The sequence below is a fragment of the Pteropus alecto genome, unplaced genomic scaffold (assembly GCF_000325575.1).
Source record: "Pteropus alecto unplaced genomic scaffold, ASM32557v1 scaffold135, whole genome shotgun sequence".
NCBI classification, from domain to species: domain Eukaryota; kingdom Metazoa; phylum Chordata; class Mammalia; order Chiroptera; family Pteropodidae; genus Pteropus; species Pteropus alecto.
Window position 1 is genome coordinate 756256 of NW_006438076.1, and position 12163 is coordinate 768418.

At 47.0% G+C, this 12163-nt stretch overlaps 1 protein-coding gene across 7 annotated transcripts in view; it reads right to left on the minus strand.

Annotated features, from left to right (window-relative positions):
- The window catches only part of FLI1 (Fli-1 proto-oncogene, ETS transcription factor), a 113615-nt gene that overhangs the window by 38523 nt on the left and 62929 nt on the right, over nucleotides 1–12163 (minus strand). For all 7 annotated transcript variants that reach the window (XM_015592057.2, XM_025049142.1, XM_025049144.1 and 4 more), the window contains exon 3: nucleotides 3643–3797. In XM_015592057.2, the coding sequence (XP_015447543.1) occupies nucleotides 3643–3797 (155 nt within the window). The remainder of the gene's footprint in view (nucleotides 1–3642; nucleotides 3798–12163) is intronic.

Consider the following 12163-nt stretch of genomic DNA (forward strand, 5'->3'; position numbering starts at 1 on the left):
CACGTTTTTAGGATATTTAAATCCCCAAAGATGAGCGATGGTGTCCGAGAGAAAACCTTTAGCTCTCCAGTGAACATAAATAATGTAAGGACTGAGGCACCTCCACCAAGGACCCTCACAACTCCTTCTCAGCCAGGGGTGTGTGCGAGAGGGAGTGTGTGCACTCGGAATGCTGGCGGAGAGGGTAGCCCCCATCACCCCTCCACCACCCAGCAGGTTCCGCAGTAGGTAGCGCCCTTGTAGCTTATCATTTATCATTCTGAAGGCCATCTCTTTCCTCTCCTCATCATCCAATTAGTAGCGAATCCAATAAACACCTAAAATGTGCTCATCATAGAAGAAAACAGTATGGCTCTTGGCCTCATGCATGACATATCCACATGAAGCATTCAAGTAGGAAAGCACATAATTAAGCAACAGATTTTGTGCTGGTAGTTGAGGCAATCATGGAGGGGGACAGTGTTAATTTGAAGAGTCACAGAAGGCTTCCTGGAGGAGGAAAGGAGACTGGACATTGTATGTCAGCTGTCAGCCCCAGCTTCTACTGGGCCTGTTCATTAGCACGTTTATTTAGTAGGAATATCTGTGCTTGCTCTCAACCACCTCGCCCTCTCCTGCTAAGAGGCTGTGAAAATGGGAACCAGGTTTGAATGATTAGGAGTGGCTGAGGGGAAAGAAGCAAGGTTCTCTGGTCTCCCTTATGCCCAGTAGCTGAGCTGTCAGAAGCGATGCTCCTCATCCTCTACCAACTTTTACTCAGAGCTTCTGCTGGTTCCTTTGTCTGGCATGGGTTCTCTGTTTCTCCTTGGTTTTTATATGTGAGAATCAGGGTGGCAGTGGCTGTGTCTGCTTTGTAAAGTGCCCAGCAGCGGTCCATTCAAGGAGTGATTAATGTATTTGTGCTGAAGGTGAAGGGGCTGGTGAAAGACAAGGGTGTGGAGGGGAGAACCTGGAGTTACAGGTCACAGGCTGCCGCTGACTGTCATACCACAACCCGGCAACTACTAATAGCCCAGATTTGGGGTGCTGACTATGTGCCCATGCTCCACGTCTCCTATTTTTCGCTTATCGAGAATATCCTGCAAAATGGCTTCTATCTTCATTTTACAGATAGAAAGTGGAGTCTTGAGAGGTTAAGTCTCTAGCTCAACCTTCAGTTTTATTCTGAGCTGGGGTTCCAATCTAGGTCTTCCCAGGACCCCACTTAGTTGAGAGGGTAGGTCCCCACCACCACCACCCAAACCTTTTCTCTTGCCTTTTTGTGATCCTGCCTGAACTCACCTGTGAGTTACTCTGCTATTAACCCCAAATCAGAGCTCCTCTTAAAGCTTCATTTTACAGGTCAGAAACAATTAGGCCTGGACCATGGGTAAGTGGAAATGCTTTTGCACCATTTCCAAATCCTAAAGAAAAATGGTGAGGGCTGGTGGGTGTTGGATTATGTAGCATATTGTTTCATCTGATCTCCTTTGCTTCTCCTAATTCCTCACTTTTATAACCAAGGCCTTAGATTTGATTTTATACCACATATTTAATTTATTTTATTATTTCCTCCCTTCCTTTGAGCTCTATCACAATATTATTTCTCTCCCTTTATAGCACAATGAATTATAAATCTTCCACTCTGAATCACACTAAACTCTTCCAAATGTATTTTCTGGATGATTTAGCCCCAGTTTCTTCCCATCTGAACTTGGACCTGTTGATTAACGAGGGCCCTCATTTATACTTGTCCTAAAATCCCATCGTAATTCAATCGGTTCTTCCACTGATGTTTTATTGCCTAGATCTGTGGACTTGCCCAAATGAGACTGTTCCTCATGTCCAGGAGGATGACCTGCAGGAAGCCAAAATGTCTGAGGATAACGCTTAAAAATCGAGCCAGAGATAAAATAACAAATTCATTACACAACGTCTTTTAGAATCTCTTTGATATAAATTTATGCTATTTTCATTATTACTGCTATAGTTACCACAGCCCATTGAAGACTTCTATTTTGATATTCTTTTTGAAAGCATTTCAGTACCAATTCAGAGTTGAAGGACCAACCAAGTAGTCTGGCCATCTTTTTCTCCTTTTAGTATCTCCCTCAAAAAGTGACTACAGAAATAAGATGGTGTCAACATTTGGTTCAGAGGCAAACTCTGATCCCCTAACCTTTCAGTCTTCAAGATCTCCTTCCCATGCTGGCCACTGTTTGGCGAGGCAGGGGAGTTTGATGTGAAATGAGCAAAGGCCCGGGGAAGCTCGGCTAGGCTCGGCTCGGTTCTGGGGACTAAGGAGAGGTTCGCACCACGTCCACTTTAGTACAGTTCCATGTCTGCCTTCTCTTGATGAGCAAAGAAAAGACACCTTTCTCTTGGACCTTACAGATGCACCTGAACTAAACATTCCTAGCAGGCGTCCTGGAGGAGATCAAGCATTAAATGATCTATGTCATGTAATGTGGATGAAGAAGTCTACAAGGTGCCTGGAACCTGGAAAGTGCTCAATAAAGGGAGCAATTCTCCCTTTGTGAGATCACATGTTGTGGAAGAAGGAAACTAAAAATGCTTTGTGAACAGTTTTCAAGTCCAACAGAGCACGGAAACCTTCCCATTCGCCCACCCTTCTCCTGCCATGCCTCCTACCCCTGCCACCTTGAATTTGGCTCAGAACACTTGGGTATGGCTCTAGTCCCAGGAGATGGTGAGACACAGTTTCCGATGGAAAATAAGTACAAAGGGCTAGGGAGGAGAGGCCCGCTTGAAACCACGCCTTCTAGACCAAGAAGCAAATGCCTTTGGATCACCTCGAGGAGCTGTCTAATCCTTGCCCTCAGACACGACTGTATTTACCCTTTTCCAAATGGAAGGGGCTTTGCCTTTTTGGTGAAGTTGTTTTGGTAAGATGAGTTTTAAACTCTGTCCTATAATTCACTTTACCTAAGATTTGGATGTTCTAGCTCCTTCTACCTGGCACCAACTCTACACCTTGCAGTTTTCAAACTCTCTTTTGGACCAAGCAGCTGAACTTGCTGGTCTAGCCGAGGCAGAGTGTCCAGCTAATATACTGAAGCCTTGAACGATGATTTTATTTTCTGTAACCAACAGCACCAATACCTAGGAAAAATAGGCTATTTTTACATAATGACATAACTTGCTCCACACATGTTAAGGCGCTCCATTTGTTAAATATAGTTATTTCTATTTTGAAACTGAAAGAGCTGGCTATAATTTTGGAAAGGTGGAACCCTGAAGATGCCAGGAAGCACATGCCTGATGGGCATGACGGACCTCTGTAGCCATGCTTCTCCTTAAATGCCGGGGTGGGCACGTCTGGGGGTCCCTGGGACTCCTGTTGGGTTCAGACGGCCTTGCAGGCCTCATCTTATGGGACCAGGCACTGACGTAGAGTCTGTGATGTGATCTGTTTGAGAGTGGGCCTTCTGGAATCTGCACTTTAGGGTTCTGGTGACATTCGAGATACTGTCTTGGAAGGCAGTTGAGGGGGAAGGCAAGCGTAGCTTTGCCAAATTAGCATTTCTACAGAGAACAGGGTACCAGGTAAAAGGTTTAGATGCCACCGAGATAGGCCCGCCTTCAACAACAGCCCAGAAGAGAGAGTGTGGATGCCAGCCAGCAGCCCGCTTCCCAAAGTACCTGCGGGGACGATGACCCTCCTCTCGTTGGTGGTCATGTTGGGAGGAGGGGGGCCATTCTTTTCGTCTATGTAGCTGTTGTAGTTCATGGCGTTGGACTCGCCTCCACCAACCAGCTTGCTGCATTTGCTAACACTGCAGTCCACCGGAGACTCCCTAGAGCAAGAAGAGACAAAGCCCAGGGGAAGTCATCACTGCCGCCACCATCTGCACAGCATGGGGGCTCACCCCGGCCTACTGCTCAGACAACTGGGGGGTCATGTCCCAGCCCCACCTGATGTAACGACGATGACAAGGATGCTGCTGATGCAGCCTTATTTCTATCCTCCATGCTGCCACCAGAATTTTCTTCAAATCCCAGCCTGATCCTAATTATGGTACTTAAAAACTTTTGGCTGCTCCTACTGCCCTCAGACTAGAGTCTGGACCTCTCAGTAAAAGATGGCAGCTCCCACCTGCCTGCAGCTGACACTTTGCCTTGCTGCCAGCCAGCCTACACTCCGGCAGCCGATCCTATAATTATGGTACTTAAAAACTATTGGCTGCTCCTACTGCCCTCAGACTAGTGTCTGGACCTCTCAGTAAAAGATGGCAGCTCCCACGTGCCTGCAGCTGACACTTTTTGCCTTGCTGCCAGCCAGCCTACACTCCGGCAGCCTTTGCATCAGTCCTTGCTCCCCATAGTGTTTTTGCCTTGGTTCTAGAACTGTCACTCTGTGTGACTCTTAGCTTAGCAGGTGCCCCATCCCCTTGCTGGAAGGAGATTTCCTGAGATGTCACATGTAGAGCCTTATATAGGAGGTAAGCGATAGATGTTTCCTGAGCAAATTATTTCTATTGCATGTATATGATTTCAATGCATTTCTCATACACTGTTTTATTTGATCATTCCAATGACCTTCCAAGATAGGCATGGTAAGGGTAATAGCTTCTTTTTCGGTTAAAAAAATTGAGAGTGGAGATGACTAGCCCAGGATCATGCAGCTAATAAAGGTGGAAGCAGGAATCAGGTCTTCAGTGTCAAAACACATGCAGGAGAGCTCCTCACTGCATGAAGGAGGAATGGAATACAAAAACTTCGACCTGATGGAGAGGATGTGGCCCTTGTGGCATTTTACGGCCCTGGCCACCAAGCTCACAGGGGAATCATATGGAAGTGCACGAGGGACAGAGCAAATCACCCAACATGTTTTCAAAGTACATAGCCCAATTAGCACCTGAGATTTTGCATCCTGGGTGCACAGAGGCTGCTCACTAGCTTCAGCTCAGCAAAGAGCAGCCATCAGGAGATCTGAGCTGACAACCAACTTGTGGTGTCCTGGTGCCCAGAGCAGGCTGGCAGGACATTCCACATACCCGCATCCCGCATCATGGACCCTCTCTGTGTGCCCAGGACAAGTGCCATCCTGCCCTGCCCTAGCTTCCACAAAGCCACTTGGCCACAGCAGGACCAAAGGAGACAACTGGAAGACCAAGGAGAGGCTGCAGCCATGGTTCTATGGAGCAGGAAGCTTCAGTTCCGGCCACCTGAGAGACAGCCAGTTCTCTCAAGAGCTCCAAACCTGGCCTTCAGATCAAGAAGTTCAGATAAGGTTCAGATTACAGCCGTCCAACTCTGGGCCACAGAACCTCTCCAGGCTTTCCAAAGCCCTAGCCATTGCTTTCCCTCACTCTGCTACAGGCAGAGCTGGACCATCATGAGGCCTTAAGGAGTAAGGTCGTGCCAGATTGGGTCCTGCCCATCCTGCAATGTGGTGGCAGCAGCTCCATGCAGAGAAAGCAGCTACTAACAGAGAAGAAGGGAGTAACAGCCCTGGAGGGTGGGGAATCTGCAGGGCGGGGGAGGCCTGAGCACATTCAATAAAGAAAATTAAATGAATTTGTTTCTTAATCTGGAAGGAAAAAAATATTGAAGATCACTTATCATAGCTGGGAGATAAATGCTCCACTGAGATATTAGAAGGCAGACGGTAATTTTTTCCTGATGTCTTACAGAAGGGAACATGGGCTGAAAATGAAAATAAGATGTATAACTTACACATGTTAGAATTTAAGGTTTTACTATTCGCCTACTGTTTTTCCAGGCAGAGAACCAAGAACCAGCCGTCAGAGCCCCAGATTGTTGAAGGTTTAATGTCCCCATGGCAGTGTGAGGGAGGCAGTAGCTCATCAGGGCTTTTCACCAGGGTTTGGCCTTTGGCTTCTGCTGTTGAAGGACTTGGCCTGAGATGAAGCCGTCCCTGAAAGACCCTGGTCCTGGGTCTGAGCTGGGCTTTAGTCGAGCTCACTGGGTGCCCCCCTCCTGGTGGCCAACCGCAAGCGGATATATGTGTACACACACATGCATGCACGCATGCACACACGCACACACATACACACCCAATACACATGCATGCCTGCACACACATGCACATACATGCACACACATACCCACCCCAACACACACATATACACACACATACCCACATGCATGCACACACACACATGCATACCCCAACATGCACCCATGCACATGTGCATGCACACACACGCACGTGCACACCCCAACATGCACACATGCACATGTGCATGCACACACACACACGTGCATACATACACACATGCATGCACACACGTACACACGCAGAGCCACCATGGTCTGGCAGACTTTCTCGGCATACTTGTCAGTTGTGAAACAACCCAAGTGCAGCAAAAATTTGGAGGATTAAGTTGGCCTCCAACCAAGAGAGCAACATTTTCATTGGCTGGGAACTCCGTGGCAGAGGGTGGGGCTGCAGAGCACACAGTCCCCTGGAGGAAGCCAGAGTGCAAGGGCCTTGGGCAGGAGGAGAGCACTTCCAGCCAGGAGAGCACTGTCTGTCCAGGGGCGGCATGACAGACAAGCAGCTGCTCTTCCCCAGGCTGCACTCCCCTTTGGAAACATCAGGGAGATGAGTTGCGACAAATTCTTTTCTACACCAGCCAGGCCTCTGGGGATTTCCGAGCCCAAAACTGACTTCTTGCCATGCAGAGGTGAGAAGTGAGAACCTCAGAAATCACTGAAAAGAAGTGACTTTTTAGGCAAGGCCAGTCCCTTGTTCGAGGAGTAGAGAAAAATAAATTTTTAAAAAGGAAACATTTAGAAAAGTCCGCCTGGCATGTCACCAGGTAAGAAGAGAAACCGTGAGCACCGCGGTGAGATAGGTGGGCAGGTGGGCACTGAGGAGGCAGGAGTGCCAGCTCCCAGAGGAGCACGTCAGAACCACAGTCAAGGCCAGAGTTCTTTTGCTGGAGTGACCTCTGGAAGCCATGCAGTGATTGGAACCTCATTTCCTATCCCACAGAAGCTCTAATATTTGTTTCCTCCTCTCCTCTTTCCTCTAGCCCCTGTGTATGCACCAGCTCCCCGGCTGGACAAGGCGATCTGTTCGGGAGCTTATTCTCTGAAATAAGGCCCTGTCCTCAGTCCTAGCCCCCTCAGCTGGGATCCGCAAAGTGGCACCCTTTGGGAGAAGCCTGACCCTCACCCTGGACTGCCACACCTGCCAGGCCAGCTCTGCTCTGATGGCTCAGAGAGAGAAGGAAGGGAAGCCATACCTTTACCGCTGGCCTGCCACACTCCCCTCCATTCCCAAGCTCTCGACCACTCTGCCTCCTCCAGACAGCACCCGCCTGGTGTGCGGCCATTGGGCTCAACAGCTACTGCTAAGGGGGGTCCAGGTGAAGCACGGCATAAAGGCTGCTCTTTAATGAGGCAGCTGGCGCCTGTGAAGAGGCCAGATAAAAACAAGAGGGAAGGGAGGGGGAGCACAGATGGAGGGGAAGAGGTTTGGCCATTCAGCTTGTCTACACTGCTGCTAATTTGTATTGAGACCTGCACTTACTGCTAGCATGGGGTTGGGGCCCAGAGGCAGCTGATAGCACTGGGACAGGTGACAAGAGGGCCTGGGGCTGCCACAATAGAGCAGGGAGGAGGTAGTAGCTTCAAGAGGGTAACTCAGAGCATCTTCTAGGCTCAGAAAGCCATGGCAGGAGAGGCCACAGCAAAAGTGACATGAATGCTGTGACCTGGTCCTTTATTTTCACTACTGGACAGATGCTTTCTACTACTCTGGTTCTATTTTTGTGCGTTCAGCGAACATTGCTTTACGAAGATTGCTACTGATTTCCAAAAGTGCCTTGCAAACTGTTAAGCAATTTAAAAAAAGGTGAGAAATTTTGCGTATTTGCATAAAAGGAGATTTCAAAGAGTCCTCCCAAGGAGCACCCCCTTAGACTATGCAAATTCCTTCTCTACCTTCCCATTCAACTCACGGGATGTCACCTGGAACCACAAGGCTGCAGCCTAGCTCACCATCAATGGATGCCCAGAATTCACATAGCTCATGTGAGGTCTCAAGGATACCCAAGCCACAGAGTTGCATTAGGACTCATCATATGTGTCTCCCACATGATGCGAACACTGTACAAAAATTAAGCAAATCTGTGTTTTTCTTAGGATTTCCTTAGGATCCATACATAGATGTGTGCATATGATTTTTTGTTTTTGAAAAGGAAATACAATAAGTTAAAAGTGAATTTTAAGAAAAGAAGAGAAATCGCCCATAATAAGGCCATCCATCACCTTGGCCCCGTAGCTGTTTACATCTCCATACATAGTAGATACTCATAGCTTCTTCAGAACACTGCATATAGCTTCCCACCCAGGTTATGTGGGGCATACTTCACAGTGCAAGGTTCAGAACCTTATGAAGCCCCATAGGAAGATGCTTTATAGTCAGAGAGACAGGAGGTACAGGGTGTGTAAGGCTGATCTTCCTGTAACGGGAATGCAAAGTCTCTAGGCACCCAGACCCAGCTTGGCCAGACTAGGGAGTATTGGAGCAGACTAACACTGAACTCAGGTCCTGTACCCCAGAACCTCAAAGCAAGCGTGTCCTTGCATTTCCCCTCCATAAACTGATGTTCTTTCTCTCACGGATGTTTTCCCCAACCCCCTGGCTGAGACAGGATGCAGCTGAGTTATTTACAGACCACAGCTTGGATCAAGTTGCTGAAGTATACATCCAACACAGAACCCATGCGCCATGCTGTTTCAAGAACAACTCACCCTAACAGACTCAACCACAACAGGAGGAGATGGAGAAAGAGAGCAAACCTCTCACAGCGTGGGCAAGCTAGAATTTCTCTGAGCTCCTCAGACCTCAACTTAGTCTCTCCACCAGACCCTGTGCCTCTGGTCCAAATGACTTGCTGCTGGGTTAAAAAGCAAGAAGGGCATTATAGCTTTAGGCCCACAGAATATCTCCTCCAGAGACAGAGCTATCTATGGGGGCTCCAGAAAGCCTGAAGAAGTAAATCAGAAATGGACATTATCAACGAGCGTAGAGAGAATTCACTCTGAATCATAAGATGGTCCAAAATACTCTAGCCTAGCGCTGTCCAAAGTAGACTGTGAACCACATATATAGTTTTAGATTTTCTAGTAGCCACATGTTTAAAATTTAAAAAAAAAAGTGAACTGAATTTTAATAATATATTGGAATATATTAACTCAATACAGTCAAAAGATTATTTCAACATCATCAAGAAAAAATAATTAATGAGCTATTTTACATTTTTTCCATACTAAGCCTTCAAAATCTAGTGTCTGTTTTACATGTAGAGCACATGTCAATTTTAAATTAGCCACATTTCAAGTTCTCAAAAGCAACACATGGCTTGTGGCTGCTTCATCTCTAGCCCATGAGCCAAGCGATCCCAAATTGTATCCTCTGCTTTGGTTTTCTCATCTGAAGTGAGGAATGATCTTTTGCATTAAAAGTGCCATTATCAATAATATTCAAAGAACAGGAGAAGCACAATATTGAGGATGAGAGAACTCAATAGACCAGCATCTATTTAATCATATTATTTCTTTTTGCATGATCAAATAATAGGATCCGACATGGTTCCATCCAAAACAAGGACATTTTTTCTGAAAATCTTTGCTTCCCCCTGCCCACCAGTTTAGCTTACATGTGAGCACTTAAAATATTTATGAGGTGCTGGCGATGGTGGCGCCTAACCTGCTTGGCTCCGAGAGTCCACTGTATCTCCTTTGTTTCTCAGGGGGTGAGGGTGAGAATACATCAGTCTTTCTGAGCCTACTTTGTCACCTGCTGATGGTCTGAGTCAAGACAGGCAGATCAAAAGCAGGGGCTGCTTTGTGCAACCAGAGCCAGGTGTCTGCTCTCTGCGGTGTTCACATAGCTCTCCTCCAGCTGGCTTCTGGCGTGACCAGAGCCAGGGTTGAGCTGACAAGTGGGTTCTGAAAATTGATTTCCTTGGGAGACGCTCTTTGCCCAGGACTAGTATCTTGTAGTCCTTAAGGCTTGCTTGAACAGTCAGGTCACAAATACAACCTGGTTGAGCACAGACACAGGCTTTGCCTGAGGTGCTGTCAGCAGACCTTGGTATCTGTTCTGTCAGATTGTAACTAATGCCCTACATGATTTTGAATGAACATCTTCACCTTTAAGTCTGGTTAACCATACACTACGTTCACCTATTCATTTAACAACTATTTATTGAGTACCTACCATGTGCCAGGCACTGTGGAGAAAAAAAATGAAGACCTGCCTACATTTAGTGAGGGATATGATAAGAGCCAGGAAGAGCTAAGAAGAAGAATCAAGGCAGAGTAGAGTGACAGGTGCTATTTTATATTAAGTGGTCAGGGAAGGCCTCTGAGAAAGTGACATTCAGGCAGAGACCTAAAACAAGTGAGAGAGTCATCTGACTAGATCAAGTAGGAATGTTCCAGAAAGGAATGCAAAGGAAGAGACTCTGAGGCCGGAGTGGGCTTGGGGTTCAGGAGCAACTAGAATCTTGTATGGCTGGTGTGGAGGGAAGGAGTGAGATGGGGAGGGGGATTGAAAGAGGGTTCAGAGGGATGGTGGGGCTATGTGAAGGACTTTGGATTTTGTTATAAGCCAGTAAAGAGTTTTGAGCAAGAGGGTTGGATACCCTGAAAAGATGACTCTAGCCACTGTCTAAAGAACAGACTTCAGGAAGGCAAGAGGAAGTGGGGAGAACAGGATGCTACTGGGGTGGCCTAGAAGGAGAGGTGCTACTGGCTCTGAGTAGGGTGGGGTGGTAGAGGTGAGCAGTGATTGGATTCAGGCTACAACAGACCAAAGACTCTCCAAGGGTGGAATCTGGATTTTCAACAAGCATCGGATGCTGCCGTGGTCAGGCTGGTTAGGGAGGCGTTGTTGAATAGCTCCCCTGCTGCCAGGCTAGGTGTTGGCAGAAATGAGAAGATGAATGCAAACGCACAACACACAGGCAGAGAGAGAGGGGCTGGGAAGGTGGCCCACAGGCCAGGAGTCAGGAAGAATTGGCTCTGGTGCCAGCTTTGCCTCCTCTAAATCCTAAGACAAGTTTACCTCCTCAAAGCCCAATTTACCTTTATATGTCAAAATATAATTACAATATCTACCTCAGAAGATAGGTGGTGAGGAGCAAATGATAAGATAATATGGAAAAAACCTTTGACAAACTATACCCTACCCATGTTATGAGGAACTCATTATCCTTATTATCTATGTGGAATGACACTCATTTGTGGGGCTCCGGTCTCAGAATCTCTAAGCCTTCCTGAAATCCTAGACTCTGAGAAGGTGGCTGGGATCCCAGTGACTGGCTTTGGTTAATGGGATTGAAATGTGGTATGGCCGGGTGTTCCCACGGCAGGTCTGAGACCAGGAGCTGTCTCAGCCGCACACATGTACCCACCCTTCTTTCTTCTCTCTCTAGACTTGTTTCCTCGGTGATTTCATCTACTTCACAGTTAAAGCACTTTGGAGATGATGCCCAAACCTAAATTCCAGTCTCAAATTACTATCTGAGCTTAGATTTCCAAAGCCTAGTAGATATGTTTGTCTGGCTGTTCTACAGATTGCTCACAAGGAATCTCACAGGAAGCACTGACATCTCCCCTCAGAGCACTTCCTCTCCCGCCTCCTCTGGCCCTGAGGGCACCATCCTTCATGGAGATGGCTAAGCTTCAGACATCTTTGATTCTTTCCTCTCACATACCCACGCCCGCCATATTTGTTGGCCTATGCGCTGTTAATTATCCCTTTGATATGCCCTTCACGTTTCTAACCCTCTTTATTCCCATAATCATTATCATTATCCTCCTTCAGAACTTCATAATTTGTTTTCCAGGATCTTTCACTAACTTATCTTTCTGAGTCTCCTCTTCCTATACTCTGCATACAATGATTGTCAGCTCACTAGTCTGAAATCACAGCTCAGATGACGGTAAATGTCTTATCTATGCTTAACATCAGTCTTTGAAAATAGAATAAATTCCATAATTTCTTAGTCTGCTACTCAAGGCCCACTCCTATTCTCATGTTTATCTCTCTGTGCTATATATGTTCATTGGATTACCTGATATTTCACGAATGAGACCAATGTATTCTCTCTTTCAAATCTTTGCTCATGATGATCGCTACCACCATCGAGCATTTCGAGTCCTCGGCACCTTCCTG